Source organism: Protopterus annectens, chromosome 11.part0 (genome assembly GCF_019279795.1).
Source record: "Protopterus annectens isolate FY-2018-M chromosome 11.part0, PAN1.0, whole genome shotgun sequence".
In the NCBI taxonomy this organism is placed as follows: domain Eukaryota; kingdom Metazoa; phylum Chordata; order Ceratodontiformes; family Protopteridae; genus Protopterus; species Protopterus annectens.
In genome coordinates, this window is record NC_056745.1 from 1,443,588,890 (window position 1) to 1,443,613,715 (window position 24,826).

General features: G+C 41.7%; 1 protein-coding gene across 2 annotated transcripts in view; it reads left to right on the plus strand.

The window, feature by feature from the left end:
• The window catches only part of ING3 (inhibitor of growth family member 3), a 671,267-nt gene extending 665,603 nt beyond the window's left edge, over positions 1–5,664 (plus strand). For both annotated transcript variants that reach the window (XM_044088740.1, XM_044088739.1), the window contains one exon: positions 2,727–5,664. In XM_044088740.1, coding sequence (XP_043944675.1) covers positions 2,727–2,843 — 117 coding nt within the window. In that variant the 3' untranslated portion in view covers positions 2,844–5,664. The remainder of the gene's footprint in view (positions 1–2,726) is intronic.
• The last annotated feature ends 19,162 nt before the right edge of the window (positions 5,665–24,826 follow it).

Consider the following 24,826-nt stretch of genomic DNA (forward strand, 5'->3'; position numbering starts at 1 on the left):
CAGCAGCGCCCAATTTACCCCATATTCTTCAATACTTAACTGAGATGCTTCACAAGGGCCTTTCCTTTTCCTCCATCAAAATTCATGCCTCAGCCATTTCAGCTCATTGCAATACAGAACCACCCCTCTTCTCTCATCCACTGCTGAAGCAATTCCTCAGAGGGGCCAAAAACTTAAGACCACCCAGGAGAGCCCCTACCCCAGCCTGGGACCTTAACTTTGTATTGGAAAAGCTCACACCACCTCCTTTTGAGCCAGCTGCAAACGCAGAGTTGAAATTCCTTTCTTGGTAAACAGCCTTCCTTCTAGCCATCACTTCAGCAAGAAGGATGTATTAATTACAGGCCCTCATGGCAGTGGAGCCTTTCATCATCTTTCATGCTGACACGGTGTCCTTCAGGACCAATCCATCCTTCATGCCCAAGGTGGTATCCAGTGTGGCCTTTAATCAGTCCATTCATCTGCCAACCTTCTTTTCTAATCCACAGAACAAAGGGGAACAAATACTGCACTCCTTAGATGTGCACAGACAACTTAGATTTTACTTGGACAGGACTAAGACTCTCAGGAAATCTGAACAGCTGCTGGTTGCATTTGCTGCAGGGGCAGAGGGGAAGGCCATTTCAAAGCAAACCATTTCTAAGTGGATAGGCCATTGCATTAATTTATGCTATAAGCACCATGGAAAACGTACCCCACAGGGGATAAAACCATATTCAGCCAGGGCTGCATCTACCTCTACAGCCTTTCTCAGAGGTGTCCCTACCAGGGACACCCTAGAAGCTGCTACCTGAAGTTCTGTACATACCTTCACCAAGCATTACCACTTGCCAATTTTTTTCTAAATCCAGAGCTGGCTTTGCCACTGCAGTCTTGCAGGGCCTTATAGCTTGTCCTAATGCTATCTGATTACCTCCTCCCATCCTTAGCTTTGGGAATCTACCCAAATGTGATGACTGCAACAGTGAAACATGAAGAACATAGTATGGTTGTGTACACTTACCATAAATGTAGATGTTTGAGTGTATTCACTTTTGCAGTCCTGGTTACCCACCCTCCAGCCCCCTGACTTCTGTTGACTGTACCTCTGTTCTTGTTTACTATTCTTAATGCTTTTTGGTGTATTTGCTTTTTTGTTGGAGGTGTAACCTTGTATATAATTGCTTCCCATTATGGGGGGCACCTGACATCTGGAGCAAGAAAAACTGATGTAATGGCGTCGGCTGCATGCTTTACACCCCTGACTACCTGATGTCATGGAAGATGAGACAGCAACCAATGCAGGACCCACGACTTTGATAATCAGGCCGACTGAGATGACTGCAACAGTGAATACACTTGAATGTCTACATTTATGGTAAGTGTACACAACTCTACTTTCTCCCTCCTACTGTCTCTACCATTGATCACCTAGATCAAAGGGTCTGTAATTCACCCAAATCTGACAACCCTAAAGCTAACAGTTTTGGAGGATTGGATTCTTATCCTCTAATACTTTATCTTATTCACCAGATATGCTATCCATCCTGAAAGTGTCTAGAAAACCTAACAATGGGAAGACTTATTTAGCTAAATGGAAAAAGTTATCTTTCTGGTGCCAGTCCAGAGGTGTTCTACAGACCAGTGTACCACAAATACTTGAATACCTTTCCTATCTATTTAAAGAAAACTTGTCCTATTCCAGCATCAAGTTACATGCCTTGGCCATTTCAAGCTGCCTTCCATGTTTTCCCTGCATTTGAAGCATTTTCAAAAAAGAAATTATTCACCTTATACCTCCTAGAAGAGAACCTGTTGCCATTGGGACATGAATTTTGTGCTTGAAAAACTAAACCCTGCCACCCTTTCAACCTCACTCAGACATTTGACTTGGGAAACTGTGCAGCTTCTCGCCTTCAGGCATGTCTCTAAACTTCAAGTGCTAATGTGCAAAATATATTTTTCTTATATTCTACAGGAACAGGGTGACACTTAAAACCAGCCCTTCCTTTATGTCCAAGGTTGTCTGAGAAAACTTTGAATCAAGCCGTCCATTTACTTGTATTCTTCCCTAATCCCCATATTAAAAGAGAGAGGATTCTGCACTCTCTGGATGTGCACAGACACTTGAGATATTACTTGCACCTTCACCTAATTCATTTTCTTTCTCCAGCAAAAATGCAGATCTCTGGCAAAGTCAGTCAACTTCTCTATCACATCTAGTTTGCCTTGGATGGTATAAGAGGAGGAGAGATGAAGAGAGCATTTTGGTTTTATAAGAATTAATGGAATCAATTTTCATTAAGGTTTTGATAAGTATGCACAATGAGCAATATCTAGCTGTAAAAATTGGGGTCAATATCTTGTGTTGTTTAAATGTTTGTCAGATAAACCATGTTGACCTCGTTATATTAGATGTCCTTCTATTCAATGTTGCAGTATTATTTACATATGGGTAAAGGACATCTATGGTTACGATAAGATTTTACACAACTATTCTGTATCTGCCACATAACCAAAATGTTATTTTTCTGGTGTATGTTTCATCATCACAACATTTAGTATGACATAGTAATATGGAGGGTGTTTTGAAGGTGTAGCAGCCGAACATTTTTTTTTTGGTATAGAAAAAGTTGGTAATTATTGGGCTAAAATGCAGGATAACCTTATTTAACTGTTTGAAGAGGTGAATGTGTTGTTCCACATTGGGTTCAGTATTCTAAAAGGTTTATATGTTTGTTTTACAGTGTCCTATTGAATGGTTTCATTACGGATGTGTAGGATTAACAGAGGCCCCCAAAGGAAAGTGGTTCTGTCCCCAGTGCACTGCTGCTATGAAGAGAAGAGGCAATCGACACAAATGAACTTTTGCTCAGTGTACTCTAGAAACTTAAAGAAGTACTTTATGAGCGGGTGCAGAATAAACTGGAACCATAAAGAAATGCATTATGGTTTCCCAAGAATTTTGTTTTTCTAGTCTTTAGAGATGCAGACAACAGTAACAGGAACTTAATTGGTTAGCAGCACTAATGATGTCCTCCATGTATATACTTACTTTTGTGTGATTTTTTTTCATTGTTAACTTAACATATGCAAACAGTTCTACTGTTTTATATTTCTCAGAGAGAATATGATATTAAAATTCCTTTGGGAATGGTCAGGATGCATATGTAGAACAGAGACAGCTGCTTTTATTATGTTTCAGTGTAATCAGTGGTTGCAGAAAAAGTCAGCAAGGAAAAAAGTTTTTGGAATATATGTGAACTCCACAGAGTGTTGTTTCTTTTATGAAGTTAAATAGTTCAGCTGGCTGAAGAAAATAGATGTCTTACTAAGAGACCTAGTATACACAAATATACTTTTTATTTTAGTTTATTTATTTTTTACGTTAGCAAATTTACTTGCACTGCAGACTGTGCCATTGGTATGTGTAACTTTACACAAGTAACTGAAACAGGAATTTTGTCATCAACAAATGGTCTTCCTTCAAGGTGGCTTCATTCAGTAGCAGGTGCTGTATATCGGACAGACTGGTTCTAGTTATCTTGTTGTATCAGATGTCTGCACCACCAGTGACAGAATGACCCTGTTTCCCGCTCTCATAGTTACAAAATATTTGCTTCTGTTTTTTTTTTTTTTGTTTAATTCATCTTAGTTAATTTTTTCAAAGTCACATATCTCTTCCTGTAGGGTCTTGTAAGTGCCTGTGCAGTTGTCAGTTGTTTTCAAGGGCTTTCATTCACTTGACCCTCCTTTGTCTACTGTGATCCTTTAGCATCATCAGCCCAGCTTTCCAGTAGCATGCAATTGACAGAGTGCATGAAAGACATCAGGCAGAAATGGATTCCTAAAAAATAAAAGTTAATTGCAACTCAGATGCTAAAGTAAAACACAATGTATAGAACGTAAATAGCAAGTGGGAAGCATGTGCTTTGTGTAGTAAGCTTTCGTCTTTCAAATTCATCATACTTGAGTGAATGTATTATGCAGCCATTTAATAACAAAAAAAAAATCAGTAAAAAGGGTTAAAATTACATATCAAATACAGTTACTTAAAATATATCCATATAGAAACACATAGTAACTATTATTTACATCTGTTATGTTTCATGTTAGGGTTTATATTAACTGTTCATTTAACCAAGTTCACAGTAAAGATGGCCTTTGGAGACCATACTTGTTCTACATTTTAAATACTAAGTCTGAGGGGTAAGACTGTTTCCGTGGGTGCTCCCTATGAAGATGCAACATTATAAATGTAGAGTTAAGAAACTGTCTCTTCCACAAAGAAGTGTGCTTCCCCGTTAAAACTTGTCACCTAAGCCTCTTGCTATTATTTGTGTGTGTCCTCTTTTGAAAATCTATGTAAGGTACTTTTTTCAGCAGCCAAGCTCTTATCTACTTGCTCTCAGAAGATAAAACTGTTCTGACAGAGTCCAGGAATTGCCCAGTGTTCTGTATAGACTTCCATTGGCTGGTCCCTTTGTTATTAATTTAAATGTGTTTAAAGGGTCTTAACATGACAGAGAAAGCAATATTGACAGGTTGTGCAAAAGGGTTTACATTTATTTATCTGTGAATATTTAAGCTCTAAGGGATGAGAGACACATATTTAAGTATCAAATTGGTAGTTTAACTAAGGATTTAGCTAATGTTACCGGTGACTTCTTTTAGCTAACCCATATAGAGTATGACTTGATGGTTAGTTGAGCATGAAATCTTTTGAGTACTTCTGGAGAAATATTTTCTTTGAGTATCTTCTGGTATGACGAGTACCCTCATGCAGCGTTACTGCCTTTCATATGCCAGCACCGTAATCTAAATGGGCTCAAGTCTGTTATGTAAGATTCAGTGTCTGGAAATCTTGGAGGATCCTTCTTAAAACTTATTTTCCATATCAGAGTCCTGAACCACATTTGATAGCCAGATTTCAGTCCCTGTTATAGAAAAGAGGCCAAAAGAATTGCATAGTCATGTTTCTTTTCATAGAATTTTACAGTCCCAAAATTAGAAGGTTGTTTCAGACCTGTCTTGGACTTGGCTCCATGTTTGTCTTCATAAGTTTATTTTTGTTTGTAGTGACTAACAGTTTGCTTCTAATCATCCAGTATCAGAATGTCTTGACTTATTTCATGGGTAATAATTACTGTATCAAGCTTTTCCTCCTTGCAAGTACTTCCCTGAAGTGGGTTGGGGTGGAGCTTTGCCCTTGGTTCTGATGATTTTAACCTAGACTCGTTTGAAAATTGCAGAAACATTTCTTCTACATGATCTGACTCACTCCACTGCCTGTCATATTAGTTGCAGTTCATATTACTGGAACTGTAGGAGTTTGAACATTAGACTTTTAACTTTTAGGGTGCACTCTTTGTTTGTGACTATGACCATCTGGAATTTGTTTATAGGAAGTGTCTCTTAGTAGGCTTCTTATCTATTCTTAAAACCCACCAGTTTAAACAAGTTAAAGTTTTACACTAAAGTGAAATTGGCACCATTTTTCTTATTGTTTAATTTACTTTTTCAAATGTTTTAGTAAATATAAACTGCACATCTAGCTATTTTTGTTTTCAGTTTTAAACAATTTTTGTTAAGTATGATTTTATATTTGTATTTTGTAACGTAATGTAATAACTGCCAGTTGAATTGTGTGCAGTAAAAATAAAGAATGACTGTTATTCAATACCAGGTGGTGCTAAATCATCTGTTGTTGTGACAATTGGCTCTCACTGGCTCTGTTTCTCCAGTTTGTGATATTTGAACTTGTCTGGGTCCCCTCCACCACAGTTACAGCATTACTTTCCAGTGGTGAAGCATTTACATTGTGTGAGGATTCAACCTGTAGAATCTTTAAATATATTTTAAAATCTTTTTATTGAAACATTATATAAAAAGCCCCTGACTAAGTCTAGAGCCAACCAGACATCTAAACACGTGTAGCTTGACAAGGATCTGAGTAAAATAGAACAATAGCACCTAATCAAATACAGCAACCGGAAAAAAATGTATACACTATGTACAGTAAAACACTAAGAAAGCTAAAAATATATGTGAAAAATATAAATTTAATGCTGATAACAAAAATACTCATAATGATAAAATATGAGGAAGAAACCTCTCACATATCTGTCAGTGTTTACATAAACTAGATAAACAGGATGATAAATGAAAGACTGAAATTTGTATATATCAGAATAACCTTGTGGATTACTGTTGTGAAGTATAACAGCAGCAGAAATTAGTTACTATATATTTAAGAAAACAGCATTTTGAATTGTCAGATATGAATGATATATAATTAATTGGCTATCTACAAGAAGTCAGAGGTGAATTTGAAGTTGTTTTTCCAACTCTCAATGTTCTTTTTTGGATAAGTAAATATTTTATAGGAGATGAAGTATTTTAATACCATTAATACAAAAGTCTCCCACTTCAATAATTTAAGTCTACCAGTTTTTTGCAATATAAAGTTTGATCAGCATATAAGTAATTGTCGTCGTTCTTTTTCTTTTAGGTCAGATTTTGGGATATGCAGTGTCAAACATTTTCAGGAGGTAATATCCACCTCTAGTCTTAAAATTTGTATTCTCTGATGTCCTTCAAGGATGCATCTGCAGTCATCACATATGGGTTGTCCTGCCTCAGGCAGCCCATCAGTCAGCCGGATTCCAAAGTCTGGGTCCGGCGTCGGCTGATGTCGCCCTTTCCCCGACGTCAGAGCGCCTGGGGTATAAAAGCGCCAGCTGACGCCATCTTCCTCAGTCTTTCTTGCCGCTTGGTGCCCGAAGCAGAAGCAGTTCGCAAGTGCCGGTCGGCCAGCTCCTGTAATTCATCTACCGAAGACTTCAAAAGCTAAGTACCCCGTTGGGGACTCTTTCTTGCCTCAGCCAATGTCAGATAAAGTTAATAATTGCTTAGCTTGTGGGAAACAAATACCTCATAAGGATTTCCACTCTTACTGCCTCCCCTGCCTAGGCCCAGACCACGACGTCTCGGCCTGTTCAGCCTGTGCTTCCTTTAACCGACGCAGTCTTAGACGTCGGGCGGAGTTTGCAGAGGAATTTTTTGCGGCTAGTTTTTCTTACAATATGCCGTCGGAGACTCCGACTTCACATTTAACGAAGAAACAGAAGGACAAGGACCGACACACGCGGGCCACGGTTTCGGCTGAAACCACGGCCAGGGCTACCGTGAGTGTCTCGGTCTCGGCTGAAACCGAGTTCTTGGTACTTCCGACCCCCGAAACCGCTCAACCGACAACCTCGGCCCCGGAGGCCCCTGTTGAGTCGGTTATTGAATTTCCTTCAGAAACTGGTGTCTTGGAAACTTCCGACACCATTCCTCTAGACAAAACTACACCAGCACGTGGTGCAGCTAGGCCTCCTACATCCATGTCCATAAAGGCATTCACCAGGGCTAAAGCTGCTAAACATACAAAATCTATTCCTCCCAGGGTTATTCCTCAGGGACCCTCTACTAGTTCACAGATTCTAACTTTAGCAGAGGACCTTATTTCCTTAATTAGGGGCTCTCAACACCATCCGGACAAGGGCTGTCAACCTCCTCTAGACAAAAGGCCCAGGGTTGAGCCCTCTGATCCCCACTCCTCAGAGGAGGCCTCTGATGGCTCTGCTCTCTCGTATTACCAGGAGGAAGCTTTTTTGGCCTACGAGGATTCTGATGCAGAGGAATCAATCCCCTCGGCCTCCCCTCCTGAAGAACTATCCTTCGGGGAGACCCTTCACACTATGAGAGAGCATTTCAAATGGCAGGGCCAGGAATTCTCTGATTCCAGGAAAAGATTAAGAACTTTTCTGCATTTACCTCAGCTTAGACCTTTGGCTATTCCTCCTGTTTTGAATGTCATTGATGATGTGTACTCTGAGTCCAGCATAACCCCTGACACTCTTCCTCCGGCCCCTGTCAAACCGGATAGGTACTACAAGGTTCCGGACTCACATCTTTTTCTTTACAAGGCCCACTCTGCTGATCCAGAAACTATTTCCCAGGGCCCTAAAGGGGTTGCAGCTGCCACTACTAAAAATCCACTCCCCTCTGAAAGGGAGTCCAGGGCTTTAGAGAGATGGGGTAAAAAAGTGTATACTTCTGGTACTCTTTCTATGAGGGCATTGAATTATCAATTTCATATGATACAGTACCAAGAGTATTTATTAGATGAATTGCATAAGAAACTGTCTTCACCTGAACCACTAGACCGCAAATCACTTCAGGATCTGGTACATAACTCCCAGCAGGTTAGCAACCATTTCTTACAGTGTGGTTATGATGCATTGGAAGCTTCATGTAGGTCAGCTATGACAGGTGCAGTCATACGTAGGCATGCTTGGCTGAAGGAACAATCTCTGCCAGACCATGTTAAAGCTAAGCTTCTGGATGCTCCACTGGAAAAGCAAAAATTATTTGGCTCCACTGCTCAGGAGGTCTTAAAGAAATTTGAGGAAAAGGCAAAATCTGTACAAACAGTCAAAGATTTTCTACAAGTCCAACCACCAAGATTCAGCAGAAATTGGCCTACCAAGAATTGGTCCTTTCCGGACACAGAAAGATTTCAGAGAGGCAAGAACAGGCGTGCCAGAGGTAGAGGGCAAGCTAGAGGCTCCTACAGAGGACGTCAATGGCAGCCTCCCAACCAGAAAGGTAGTGCAGGACCTACAACTGCTGCACAAGGACAGACTCAATGACTTTACTTTGACTCCGCCAACCAGGGCTCAATTAGAAGCACCTTTGGGCGGAAAGCTTTCTTTATTCTCAGAAAACTGGCACAGTATTACAAGAGACAAATGGACACTGCAAATAATAGACAGAGGATACAGGTTCCATTTTCACACATTGCCAAAAAGAAAAGGCATGCCAGACCTGCCACCAAATCAAAGGGCAGAGGCTTTGAAACAAATCTCCAACTTAATGCAAATGAAAGCTATAGAAAAGGTTCCTCTTTCAGAACAAGGCCAAGGATTTTATTCCAGACTATTCCTTGTTCCAAGAAAAGAAAAGCAATGGAGGCCTATTCTCGACTTGTCCGCACTGAATACTTATCTCATTGTGCCAAAATTCAAAATACTGACTCTACAGCAACTCTTTCCCATGCTGGGCAAGGGGTCTTGGCTGGTGACTCTAGACCTCAAGGAGGCATACCTGCATGTCCCTGTCAGACAAAGTTGCAGAAGACACCTCAGATTTCTTGCAGGTCCAGAGCATTATCAATTCTCAGCATTGCCCTTTGGCTTATCTACTGCGCCCAGAGTATTCACGAAATGCCTGGCATCAGTAATTGCACACTGCAGACTTCAGGGGATTCAAATATACCCATATCTGGACGACTGCCTTATACAAGCGTACTGCCAGCAAACTTTGGTAAAGGACTTGAATTATGCCATCCACCTACTGCAGGCCTTGGGATATACAGTCAACATTCACAAATCAAGACTTGTTCCATCCCAAAGAATAACTTTTCTGGGTGCGGATCTAGACACAACCAACCAAATGGCTTTTCTCACAGAAGAAAAACAAAGACAACTACCGGATTACTTCAAGAATCTGACAAGACAAACTCAGCTGACTGCAAGGAAAATCCTGCAGGCCCTGGGTTACATGGCATCTTGCATTCTTCTGATTCCACAAGCAAGGCTGCATATGAGGAAACTACAATGGTACCTAAGGAGTTTATGGACTCAGCACAGTCACAGCTTAGAAACTTTGATCCCACTCATTCCATGCCTCCAAAAGGAATTTCTGTGGTGGGCTCAAGCAAGCCAGTCAAACAGGGGTCTGCCCTTCAGCAAGCCAGTAGCCAGCCAAACCATTACAACAGACGCTTCAGACTACGGTTGGGGAGCACACATGGAGGGCAGATGTATTCAAGGACTATGGTCACAAAAGGAGCTACGCATGCACATAAACCAAAAGGAAATGCTGGCAGTGATACATGCAATCGAGGCCTTCAAACTCTTTCTGCATCAAGGCCACCTGCTAATAAGAACAGACACCACCACAGTTATGTGGTACATAAACAAGCAAGGAGGAGCCCATTCCTACCCTCTTTGCAGACTGGCAATGAATCTGTGGGAACTTTCCTTGAAACTCAATATAGAGCTGCAATCCCAGTTTGTGCCAGGTAAAGACAATATACTGGCGGACAGCTTAAGCAGAAATATCATGGATGCACACGAATGGATGCTGCACCCAGACATCTTCCTACAGATAACACAGTCATGGGGAAGGCCAGACATAGATCTTTTTGCCTCCCCCCCCCCCCCCCACAATCATCAGCTGAAGAAATTCTGCTCAAGGACATACCACCCACAAGCATGGAAAGTGGACGCCCTATCTTTCAGCTGGAGAGCTTTAACAGTGTATGCATTTCCACCTCCTCCATTAATGACCAAGGTCTTACTGAAGATCAGGACAGAGCAGCCAAAAGTGATTCTGATAGCTCCGGACTGGCCAAGACAGCACTGGTACCCACTGTTAAAGAGCATGTCACGCATGAAGCCATGGCCTCTTCCTCAATGGCCACTTCTCCTGACACAGCACAATTACAAAACTCTGCATTCCAACCTGAAAACCTTGCAACTAACAGCTTGGAAAATACCTTCACTCCTCCTCAGGATAAGCTATCCAAGAGAGTGAAGGAAATCATCATGGAAGCTCGCCAGCCTTCCGCAAGAAAGGCATATTCAGCAAAATGGAAAAGATTTCACACTTGGAGCACCACAAAGGGCCTAGATGCGACAGTGATGAACATGGCACATATCCTGGAATACTTGGCAGAAATGCTTCACAATGGCCTTTCTTACTCTTCCATTAAAATTCATGCTTCAGCAATTTCAGCAGAGTACAATACTGACCCACCTGTCTTTTCTCATCCTCTCCTAAGACAGTTTCTAAGAGGAATTAAAAATATCAATCCTACAAGGAAACCTCCAGCGCCTACTTGGGACCTTAACTTCGTGTTGGAAAAACTAACTCTGCCTCCCTTTGAACCAGCAGCATCTGCAGAACTACAGTTCCTGTCTTGGAAGACCGCCTTCCTTCTGGCCATAACCTCAGCAAGAAGAGTATTTGAGTTACAGGCCCTCATGGCAGTACAGCCATTTCTTATTTTTCATCAGGACAGAGTTTCATTGAGAACCAATCCTTCATTTATGCAAAAGGTGGTATCCAGGGTCTCATTAAACCAAGCTATTCACCTGCCTACCTTCTTTACAAATCCACAAAACAAAGGGGAGAAACTTCTGCATACCCTGGACATACACAGACAGTTGCGCTACTACTTGGACAGAACAAAAAACTACAGAAAAACTGACCAGCTGTTGGTAGCATATGCTGCTGGTGCACAAGGAAAAGCAATTTCCAAACAGACAATTTCAAAATGGATAGGGAATTGCATTCATTTTTGTTATTCCTTTCATGGAAAAACTGTGCCAGCTAACATTAGACCTCATTCCACCAGAGCCACAGCCACCTCCACAGCCTTCTTAAGAGGGGAGGGGTGGCTACCAAGGACATTTTAGAAGCTGCTACATGGAGCTCTGTGCATACATTTTCCAAGCATTACAATTTACCTTTATATTCCAGATCCAGGGCTTTGCTACGGCAGTCCTGCAAGGCATTTTAGCTACACCATCCTTTACATAGATCCTCCACCCCCAGATTGGCTATGGTATTCTACCCATATGTGATGACTGCAGATGCATCCTTGAAGGACATAGTACAGTTTTGTACCTACCATAAATGTAGATGTCCGATAGGTATGCATCTGCAGTCAGGTTTACCCTCCCTCCTTCCCCTCTTTGGTATTTATTGGGTTCTTTTCCCTCTCATAGCTAGCTGGGGTCATCTATTATGGTATATTTGTTTTATATCTAGATCTATATACATATATATATATATATACATATATATATATATATATATATATATTTCTGTGCATGTTTGGAATTTATTACTTTTCTCCAAATTTAGCCTTCCTTTGAGGGCACCTGGCATCTGGGGCAAGAAACACTGAGAAAGATGGCGTCGGCTGGCGCTTTTATACCCCAGGCGCTCTGACGTTGGGGAAAGGGCGACATCAGCCGACGCCGGACCCAGACTTTGGAATCCGGCCGACCGAAAGGCTGCCTGAGGCAGGACAACCCATATGTGATGACTGCAGATGCATACCTATCGGACATCTACATTTATGGTAGGTACAAAACTGTACTGTACACCACAAAATCTTTATGTACATGCAGTGTTATAATTTTTTGTCCTAACTGCATGTAGTAGTACACTTAGCTAAAAAAGTTGGATATTGAGTAGTTTTTTTTTTTTTCTGTAAAGGTGTTTTATCGACAGTATAAGTAATCATAAATTGTGTATAAAGTATTTTTTAAAGGAATGCATTTGTAATGCAACTTTAACCTGTTCATCCCAGCACCCTACTAGCCACATAAACCTCTACGGGTTCTCTCAATTAATAACCACTCCAACTAGAATCCATAAACCTAATAAAAAAGAAACAACTCTGGATTGGATCCTTATTAATAACCATCCTAACATCTACACTCCAGGAACTCTTCCTGATAATATTAGTGACCATATGCTCACATATGTTGTTAGACAAAAATTGCATATCCCAACTACCCATAAACTCAAGACATCCCGCTCAAGCAAATTCTTCAATCCTGAAAAGTTCCTGACTGAATTAAAAGCATGTGACTGGTCTCCGCTGACTCACCTTGAACTTAATGAAGCATTGACCTACTTTAATACCAACTTTCTACAGATCCTTGACTTTCATGCTCCCATTCGCTCTACTAGGATAAGATCCAAAACAGCACCCTGGCTAACTAAACAAACTAAGAAAAAAATGATCCTGAGAAATAAAATTTGGGCTAAATGAAGAGCTACCAAATGTCCATCAGATCACCTCCTCTTTAAACAATTAAGAAATGCCACTAAGAAGGATACTCTTACAGACAAAAAGGAATTTTATCTACACCTTCAACAAACCAGTCAACACACCCCTCAAAAATTCTGGTCAGGTATTAACACACTTCTTAAACCAGGACATACAACTACTCCTACCCCTTCAGGCTCTAACCTTAACAATCCCACCCTGATCCCTGATGCCCTTTAACAAGTATTTTACAGAAGTCATTCAAACCCTAGCTAATTCATTACCCTCATCCACTGCTATCTTACCTAATACCTCTAGCACCTCCTCTAATGCCTTTCACATTCAACCTGTGGCTACATCTCTTATTTATAAGCTTCTCAAGAAACTTAAGCCTTGTACTCCATCCGCTGATCAACTCCCATCAGAATACCTACAAATTGCTGCAGAAGCTATAGACTACCCCATATCCATACTTATTAATAGGACTATCTCTGAAGGAAAAATCCCCACCTTATGGAAAATATCTCATATAATTCCTCTACATAAAGGGCCTCTACTGAGTTCTCAAACTTTCGCCCTATTGCCTTACTCTCCCCATTAGCGAAGATTATGGAAAGATGCATACACAAACAAATTCTCAACTACCTTCTACAAAACAGACTTCTAGCCAATTGTCAACATGGTTTTAGACCTTCCCACAGCACTACAACTGCCCTCCTTTCCTTCACTGACGCTATAAATAACAACAAGAACAATAATCTCTTCTCCTCTGCTCTATTCCTAGACCTGTCAAAAGCCTTTGACATGGTTAACCATAACATACTTCTTGACAAACTAAATCTCTATTCTCTTGGCTCACAAGCACTTCAATGGTTTAGGAGTTATCTCCAAAACAGGCAACATGCAGTGCTATGGGACAACAGCCTATCTTCCGTACTCCCCCGTAAACATTGGGGTTCCACAAGGCTCTATCTTGGGTCCCCTTCTTTTTTCTTTATTTATCAATGACCTACACGTGAATATACCCCAAGCCATCTGCATTCAGTATGCTGATGACTCAACTTTAATATGTGCTGCTAATAATGTTTCCTCCCTCCAGTCCCTCACCCAAACAGTCTTCTATAATGTAGAAAAGTGGTTTATGGAACACTCTCTCCTTCTAAATCCCAAAAAAACAAAACTTCTTCTCTTCACTCCTACTCACAAATCTGCCACACCTTTCTTCACTATCTCCTCTAATAATGCTACCTGTATTAACCCAGATATGACCACTCGCCTATTAGGTGTAACTATTGATAACCGTCTTAATTTTGATGACCATATTAACAACACCATTACATCAGTTAACAAAAAATAGGTATTCTCTACAGAATTAAACCCTTTCTTACCCCAGCAGCTAGAAAAAACATTGCCCAGACCCACCTGATCTCCACCCTTTTCTATGCCTCTGCTATATATACTAACTTATCAAAAAATAACATGACCAAACTCTCTACCTGTTATAATAGTATATCTAGATTCATTACTGCTACTCCCTTCAGAACTCACCACTGTCTCAACCTCAGGCAACTCGATTGGTTAGAACTAAATAGCCATTTACTCTATCAACAACTACTTATCATTCATAAGTCCCTTTACTACCTTGATGCTACCCCTAGCCTTACAAAACTTATTTCACCTTATAAAAACCTAGCTACACTACGCTCTGCTAATAAACTCCTAGTAGCCTCGACTAAATCTTACAATAAAGCTGGTGACTCATTATTTTCAAATTCTGTCAGGAAAATCTGGAATCAACTCCCTCAAGAAATAACTAACCTAGACTCCACACCCCTTTTCAAAAAACACATCAAAGAACATCTTAAAACTCAGTGGCTGTGTCCTTATGCTAAACCCGACTGAAATTACTTCTCCCTTACTCCTAACTTCCCCCACTCTCCCCTAACTGTGCCTCTAAATAACATATTTAATTGATGTCAGCTACTTCTTTTATATTGACTCTACAAAAAATTTGTTTTATTTTCCTTCTCCATGTTATGCCATTTCGTGATTTTCTTATCAGTTTTTATTATTCTAACTTTAGTATGCTGCATACCTGAAATTTGTATTGTTAACCGGCTGTTTTTTGTTAACTTGCCTTGTGTTTGCTAGTTTTTGTTAAATTCTTACACAAGCCTACCATTGTACTTTTTGTATTTTGCTTATCATGTTTTTGTTGTTAATGTTTGCTTACTTCATGTAATTGGAGCTTTTCTCCCCGGGCCTCTACTGAAAACAGATATATGTCCAGCTAGACTAGCCTGGTCAACAAATGTAAAATAAAATAAATAAAAAATAAAATTTATGGGTTTTTTTTAGTTTCATCCTTAAATATTTTTATTTTCAGTGTTGAGGCATTTATGTTTTGTGAGTAGTCATTCCTTCAGCATTGACAACTCTAAAAAAAGCCACGACAAACTAGTAAAGATGAAAGCCAGAAGTTACGAAGCCAAATGCAAAAATCAACACCACGAATGCAGAAATCCAAAAACAATTTAATTAGCGCTTTCGGAAGAAATAGTATCCTTCCTTCATCAGACAACCAAGTAACTAGTGTAACATTCCTTAAATAAACTTTTGGATCATATGATCAATTAACTAAAATGAATCATTAAGTGAAGGATTCTTTTAGTAAGCCAGTCAAAAACTGTCTTCCATGGAATCCACAGTCCACATCAGCTACAGACAAAGTGGTAGCTGCCCTGTTTAGTGTTTTAGGCATCATAAACTGCTTCATTCAGACATTCAGATTGTCTTCATCTGAGTTTAGCTGCCTCATTTCCATTGTCCACATCTGAGTTTAGCTGCCTCATTTCCATTGTCCACATCTGAGTTTACTCTTATTTTGACATCAGTTCAGCCATAAGATGTTACTGTACATCTGGACCTTACCTGATCTAGCCTATACACTGTGGTCATGTGACTAGCAGCCTCAGACAGTCCATTTTCTGCATCTTTAGGAAGCTGTCCAAAGCTCATGCTTCACTCCTTATTCCCATAACACACCTGTCTTCTATCTTCCTTCAAATCTTATTTGCCTCTTACAAGCATTGGACAGATCATCTTCTGCATACGCAAAGCTGTATACTGGAAAACTATTTTCTTCATCATGAAGGGAAATAAGTTAAACTTCTCTTTGCATGTTTCTGTTTCAATACCACTGCTAATATCCTACGTAGTTATTACTATTTGACTTTCTTTTCCCCAAAATGTACACACACACACCCTCCCTGTGTAGGCCATTTTTTCCCTTAAGCCTTTTCCCTGGTTTTTTTCCTTGTAATAATTTTAGGTATTTAAATATATTTTGGACTTATCAGGGATACAGGAACTCTTTTGTTCTTAGTTTTTGTCACACTGCTATTACTGTTGGTGTTTGTTACAGCTAAGTGTTGGTTTGAAAGTTACTTGGTGTTATTTGTAAAGTCTGATTGTGATTTTTATTTTTCTTGAATGATGGAAAAGTGGTTGGCTCTGCTTTGTTGAGGACTTTATTATGTATAAGTAAAAAGGCTCTGGGTTTAAAAAAGTATTTAGTCTGCAGTCAGAGCATCCCCACAAAATACACATGATCTGTGTGTCATCTGCCTAAGGGTGAATCACTTTTCTGAAGACTGTAATATGTAAAAAGGTCAAGTCTAGGACCATATAAGAGAGGAAAAATAAACTAATAGTAAAAGGGCACCTTCCAAAAAAAATGTGACTGGAGGATTGGTGAAAAGAAAAGAGAAACTAAAAGACAGTAGACCTAGGTAAGAAGACAGACCTCCTTTGCCTAAGGTCCTTAGGAGAGAAGCTGTATCTGTCAGGTCTTCTCAAATTCCACCCACTACTCCTGTTAGATGCTGTCAGATTTCTCTTCTACTTCTCCACCTGGAGTTTCCCAGTCAGAAATGTCACTGTTAACTGAATCGGTCCAAGGAGCGCAGTAGGAAGCTTCTCCTTGAAAAGGGAAATCTACAGGTATTTAAAATCCAAACCATCATCAGCTCTTTGTCTCCCTCCCACTATATTGGTATGGAGCTCTACATTTAACATTGACTGGGACTGAATGGCAAATATCTCACTCAAGACCAAACTGGAAGTTTGTAACCCCCCCCCTTCCATCTGCAGGGTTGCAAGACATGGAACTTTCGGTACCATGCCTTTCCCATTTGCACTGACAGTTGTTCCATTGGCACAGACGCTCTTGGCTGTGCTTGTTACTTTTTTCCCCTGTGCCTCTGCTGAAAAAGAGTATTTGCCCAGTGGGACATTCACAGTTAACTAATGTCAATAAATAAGTTAATAAAATAAATTCTCAAATGAGTCCACTCGAACCCTGCTAAGATAGAGTGAGGAAGAAGACATGCAAGAGGAGGCATCTAGACTGTCCACCAGAGTTTCCTGCTCCATATGCAGATCTTGACTAGGGGGATGCTTCCCCATCCCACCCACTCCGACTTCTGAAGGCCCTAAGTTTGGGGAAATTTTTGGACTGATGACACAGAGGGCATCATGGCCCTGTGAACACACCCTGCGGAAGAGATCCTTTAAGCGACTTTTCAGCCCACCCCACCTACAAATTGAGTGGTCTGTTACAGACAGGTTGAAAGACTTATTTGCGCAGACGGCATGTTGAAAGACAGATGTTGCAGACCCAATCCCGCAACCTTTCAGAACAGGCTATGTTGGATAAAAACACCCTTTGTTGACTGTTGTAGTGTTGGCTGCCACTATGAGGGGAATCTTAAGAGGAGTCGCACATAGTTTACCCCCCAGGTAAGAATTCTAGAGAGAGAGAGATCCATTGGTAAATCAAGCCTATGTATCAAGTACTTTTTCCATTAAAGATTTAAACTACATGACACTAATGCCAAGGTTTCAGGGAGACCTAGTAGACAAGACCCTAGAAATACTGAACAAGTTGACACAGACAGATTGAATCACATTTTTTTTTTACCGGGGTAGTGCACTGATGAATATTGACCAGTTTCAGGCTCAGCCCAGGTGAAATACAAAATGTTTCACAAACAAAAAATACAGAAATTTAAGCAACACAGTAATTCGACTAATGACATACTAGTTATTTAGATGAGTTGATAAAACTGCAAAAATCAGAGGACAAAATGAAGAAAAAGCTGACTTGAGGATGAGACTTTTTAAGAAGAGCTGCTTCAAAAAATAGAGTTAGACCATGCAGAGAAAACATGAGGTTTTCTGCTGACCAGAGAAATTGGAAGGACTAAGACTTACTGATGTCCCCCTTATCAGGCTAAGCAAGGAGAAGATCACATTGAGCTGTCTTGTCTGGAGCCAGGATCTGCCAGATCTAAGGTTGCCACCCATCCCGTTGTCAGCGGGACACTCACAGGTTAAGCCACCTTATCCCGTTGCCCGCTGTATCAAGTAGTGGGACCTGAAAAGTCCCGATTTTGTGATCGCACTGAATTGCCGTGGAAAAGTCGCAATTACTTCCGGCTTTTTCATGGCAATTCGGTTACGTCACCAACCTGGACCTGCAAGCAAAGCTGCTGCCTGTTAGGTCCGGGTGCTTTAATTCATGCAGCAATTGGCTGCAATTCACAAAAGGGGTGGGGATTGGGTCAGGAAGAGCCCTGCAAAGATCGCAGCCGTAGGAGCACTTTGTTTTAAGCGCTTCTACAGCCGCTAAAAAAAGGCTGCAATTTTTTTTTATGTAACAAGTGATCCAGCCAGCCATCCTCCTCCTCCATCCATCCAGCCAGCCATCCTCCTCCTCCATCCATCCAGCCAGCCAGTCATCCTCCTCTTCCAGCCAGCCATCCTCCTCCTCCATTCAGCCAGCCAGCCATCCTCCTCCTCCAGCCAGGCAGCCATTCTCCTCCTCCATCCATCCATCCATCCATCCATCCAGCCAGCCATCCCTCCATTCATGCAGCCAGTCATCCATCCAGCCAGGCGTTTATCCATCAAGCCATCCATCCAGCTGCTACTCCCACCAACCAGTTAGCCACACCAGCCAACCATCCATCCAGCCCTCAGCCATTCATGCAGCCAGCGATCCATCCAGCCATGCATCCATTCATTCAGCCATCCATCCTGCTGCTACTCCAGCAGCCATCTGTCATACCCATAACAGCATCTTCTTCACCACTCTGGTGGTGATGTCACGGTAGAGGGTGTGGCCAGTGTCATTGGCCACACCCCATGCCCCACTTTGGCCTGCTTAAAAGGTGGCAACCCTAGCCAGATCACTCATGTGCGTAGGTCTTTAAATCACAAGTACCAGTATAACACTGGAATAGTCCATGTGGGTGTAAACAATTTAAGACCTACCTCACTGGGACTGTATGAAGAGAGACATGATGGAGCTCTCTGAATGTGTGTCCCAGGCAAGTATGACTTTTACCTTGAGTAGCATCTTGCTTTCACCTATGATGATGCCACAGTACCAGCAAAAAATGATTGACTTCAACAATTGGCTTAATATCTGGTGTCACAACAAGGGGATCCAATATCTGTCAGCTAGACATGATCGACAAACCACGATGCTTTACCAGAGATGGTTTGCAGATGATGTTCTTCGTGTTTCACTGTTGCAATCATTACATTTGGGTAATCTGCTGGCAGGTTGCCCTGAATTCCAAAGTCTTGGGTCCTGCGTCGGTTGCTGTCTTCTCTTTCATGACATCAGGTGTATAAAACATGCAGCCGACGCCATTTTCTTTAGTCTTCCTTGCCGCGTGGTGCGTAAAGCAGAAGCATTTTGCAAGTGCCGGTCGGCCGACAACTGAAATATTCGAGTTTGAGTTTCAGAACCGAAGTCTTCACTAAAGCCAAGTACCCCGTTGGGGAAACTTTTTTCTTGCTTTTTACTGATGTCAGAAAAAGTTAGTAATTGTATTACTTGTGTGAAGCAAGTACCTCATAAGGATTTCCATTTATACTGTATTCCTTGCCTAGGCCCTGATCACCGCCTGCCTGGCTGTCGGTTTTGTGCTAGATTTAACCAACGCACTATTAAGCGTCGATATATTTTTGCATCAAAGTATTTTGGAAACAGATCTAATTACCCAGAAATGTCTTCGGATAGCAATCCGACTACCGGAGTACATAAAAAACACAAAGAAAAGGACAGCGAAAGACAGTCGAGATCCAAAACCGATGACAAAGCTTCTCCTAAGCCAGTCGCCGGTTCTCCGGTACTTAGTGAGGTGCCTTCGCAGCCCCTGATACCCACTACCTGTGAGTCGCAGGCCTCTACCGACACCCATGTGGAGTCCGGCATGCCACAAGACACTCAAGGTATTGGACTGACGGATGTATCTCCCTCAGATGGGTCTGGAGTCGCTGAGCAGGCACCGGCTTCTGAGGGTGTATTCAGACCTCAACATTTGTACATCAAATCGATGACAGCTGCAAAACCAAAGACAAAAGCAACTTCTAAACCTAAAAAACTGACGCATGATCCACGTGCACAGGCCTCTATGTCTAAAAAACATGATCAAAATGGCTGAAGACCTTATTACCTTGATCAGGGGTACCCATCCCCCCTCCAGATAAGAGGCCTAGGCAAGACAGTTATTATGAATCTTCTGATCAGGAATTTATACCTCCCTATGAGGATTCTGATGCTGAGGAGTGTATTCCATCTGCAATCTCCTCCTGAGAATTATTCATTTGGAGAAACCTTGCATACTTTGAGGGACCATTTTCACTGGGAGAGTCAAGACTTCTCAGAATCAAAAAAGAGGCTCAGGGATTTCCTCCTTCTACCCCAGCACAAGTCTTTAGCCATTCCCCATTTTAGACATTGTGGATGATGTGTTTTCGGGAGTCAAGCTTGACCCCTGACTCCTTACCTCCAGCTCCCAGTAAGCCAGACCGATATTACAGAGTCCCCGACTCACATAAATTTTTATTTAGAAACCCTGCTGCTGATCCTGAAACTATTTCACAGGGTCCAAAGGGAGTTAAGGCCTCAACAGCAAAGAACCCTACCCCCTCTGACAGAGATTCTAGGGCACTGGACAGATGGGGAAAAAAGGTTTATACATCTGCAACCTTGGCAATCAGGGCCTTAAATTGTCAATTTCATATGCTTAAATACCAACAACATGTTATGAGATTGCTGAAACAGAAAATTATGTTGATTTCAGAATGTGCAGAAAATAAAGAATTGCAGGAATTATTGCATGCAGCTGAACAAGTTGGAAAGCATACTTTGCAATGTGGTTTTGATTCTTTAGAGGCCTCCTGCAGGGCCGCAGTTACTGGATCTGTGATTAGGAGGCATGCCTGGTTAAAGGAACAAAATTTGCCTGATCATGTTAAAGCTAAATTGCTAGATGCACCTTTACAGCATGATTCTCTGTTTGGTATTAAGGCAGAAGAGATTTTAAAGAAAATGGAAGACAAAGCTAAGTCTATGCAAACTGTTAAGGATTTCTTACAAGTGCAGCCACCGAGATTCAGTAGACACTGGCCTACAAAAAATTGGTCCTTTCCTGTCTGGCAAATCCAGACGCCCTAAGGGTTCCAGGTACCAGGATCAAGAATCATACAGGTCAAAGCAATAGGGCACATCCAAATCTGGAGGAGATAAAGCGCAAGCCTACAGAAAGCAATCCCAATGACTTCCCTCTGCCTACACCAAGCACTTATCTTTTGGCAGCACCCATAGAGGGAAAATTAGCACTTTTTGCTCAAAATTGTCAGTTAATAACCCAGAACAAGTGGGTACTAAACATCGTATCACAGGGATACAGATTCCATTTCCACACTCTGCCTATGACAAATGGTTGGCCAGATCTGCCAAAAAATCAATGGGCAGAGGCACAGAAATGGGTTACGTCCCTCATGGACATGGGGGCCATTCAGACAGTATCAGAACAGGAAAAAGGACAACGGTTTTACTCAATACTGTTCTTGGTACCCAGAAAGGACAAGGCCTAGAGGCCAATACTGGATTTATCGATTTTGAACACATACCTGGACATTCCAAAATTCAAAATACTCACTTTGCAGCAGCTTCTGCCATGCTGGGCAAGAATGCATGGCTGGTGACTTTAGACCTAAAAGAGGCATACCTGCATGTCCCAATAAGACAGTCGTGCAGAAGATACCTCAGGGTCAAGGCTGGCTTAATGCATTACCGATTCTCTGCACTATCCTTTGGCTTATCTACTGCGCCCCGGGTCTTCACAAAGTGCCTGGCAGCAGTGATGCATTTTGCAGACAAAGAAGTATACAGATATATCCTTACTTGGACGACTGTCTCATTCAAGCAGAGAACAAGGACACTCTTCTACAACACCTGGCGTTTGTGAAAAGGCTTCTAACATGCCTAGGGTACACAATAAATGAAAAGAAATCTCAACTGGTACCCTCTCAAAAAATAACATTCCTGGGTGCAAGCTTGAATACAACTGCCCAGATGGCTTACCTCACGCCAGACAAAGGCAACTGACTACTTACTTCAAACTGATGGCGACAAAAACCCAGTCTTCTGCAAAACAAATTCTGCAGGCTCTGGGCTATATGGCATCCTGCATCCTACTAATTCCATATGCAAGACTGCATATGAGGAAACTTCAATGGTACCTAAAAAGTTTATGGAGTCATCACTGTCACAGTCTGGAAACAATGATTCCTCTCATTCCCTGCCTGCAACAGGAGTTTCTATGGAGGGCGAAGGCTTGTCACCAAAACATGGGATGGCCCTTCACTCTACCCCCTGCCAGCCAAACCTTAACAACAGATGCATCAGATTATGCCTGGGGGGCCCAAATGGCAGGAAGATGCATTCAGGGCATATGGGCACCAAATCAAATGCATCTACATATCAACCAGAAAGAGATGCTAGCTGTTCAAAATGCCCTAACAGCCTTCAAGGACTTACTTCATCCAGGACAACTACTGACGGACAACACCACAGTCATGTGTTATATAAACAAGCAAGGGGGCATACACTCATACCCCCTTTGCAGATTAGCCATGGCACTGTGGAGCACAGCTTTGACCTACCAAATACAGCTTCAAGCTCAATTCCTGCCAGGAAAACAAAACACTCTGGCAGACGACAGAAACCATGGATCCTCACGAGTGGAAACTAAATCCACAAGTCTTCAGCATGATAACAGAGAAATGGGGGAGCCCAGACTTAGATCTGTTTGCCTCTCCTCAAAATTATCAACTGAAAAGATTCTGCACAAGGACTTATAACAGACAAGCATGGAAAGTGGATGCCCTCTCCTTCAGTTGGAAAAACTTATCAGTTTACGCCTTTCCTCCTCTGCCTCTTCTACCCCAAGGTCCTCCTAAAAACAGACACGAGAAGCCAAAGATATTAATTGCCCTGGACTGGCCCCGCCAATACTGGTACCCAATCCTAAGGAACTTGTCTCAGTACCCAGCTTAGACCTTGCCTCAAAAAACCACAACTACTGTCCCGGCAAAACAATCAGATCCTGCACAATCAACTACAGACGCTGAACCTGGCAGCATGGCTAATCCGGTGATCATACAAGCGACACCTCTCAGTAAAGCTGTAATGGATGTCATTTTGGAAGCCAGAAGGCCTAGTACTAGAAAATCTTATGCTGACAAATGGAAGAGATTCTGTGCTTGGAATCAAGCACAAGGAACTGATGCAGCTGAACCACATATCCCTCAGATATTGCAGTACTTAACTGAGATGCTTGACAAAGGCCTATCTTTCTCATCAATCAATATCCATGCCTCTTCCATTTTGGCTCATTACAATACAGAGCCACCAATCTTTTCTCTTCCGTTACTAAAGCAGTATCTTAGAGGTGCCAAAAATGTAAGGCCTCCTTGAAGATCACCATTACCTGCATGGGACCTTAATTATGTGTTGGAAAAGCTCACCCTGCCTCCATTTGAACCAGCTGCTACCACTGATATAAAGTTCTTATTATGGAAGACCGCTCTGCTGCTAGCAATTACTTCAGCAAGAAGAGTTTCAGAGCTACAGACCCTCATGGCTGTAGAGCCTTTTATCATATTTTACCCAGACAGCGTGTCTCTGAGGACAAATCCTACTTTTATGCCTAAAGTCGTTTCCAGTGTGGCTCTTAACCAAACAATTCACCTGCCAACTTTTATCCAAATCCGCAGAGCAAAGGGGAGAGAATTTTGCATTCCTTGGACGTACACAGACAGCTAAAATTCTACTTGAGCAGGACTAAAGCTCTAACAAAAACCGAGCAATTACTAGTGTCATATACTGCAGAATCAGAAGGAAAGGCAATTTCAAAGTGGATAAGCCATTGCATCCATTTCTGCTACTTACACCATGGCAAACCTGTGCCCAAGGGCATTAGGTCTCACTCCACCAGAGCTGCAGCTATTACAGCAGCCTTTCTCAGAGGAGTACCAAGGACATTCTAGAGGCTGCTACTTGGAGTTCCTTTCACACCTTTACAAAGCATTACCATTTGCCTCTCTACTCTAAGTTTAGGGCAGGCTTTGCCACTGCAGTGCTGCAGGGCCTTATAGCCTCACCTAATGCTGTTTAGATCCAGCCTCCCAACCATAACTTTGGGATTCTACCCAAATGTAATGACTGCAACAGTGAAACACGAAGAACATAGTACAGTTGTGTACATTTACCATAAATGTAGATGTTCGAGTGTATTCACTGTTGCAGTCCAGGTTACCCTCCCACCATCCCCCTGTCATTCTACAGTTTATCTTTCCTTCTCTATTTTCTACAACCTATGTGGTGTATTTGCTTGTAGATGACGGTAAAGTTCATACTGATGCATGTGTGTATATGTGTGTATATCAACTATGGAATCTGCGGATGTCTCTACCTTGGATTGGTCCGGAGCTGCTGTGCAGGCACCGGCTTCTGAGGGTGTATTCAGGCCTTCCGACTTTCATATTAAACCGACAACTTCGTTTCAAACCAAAAATACCGAATTT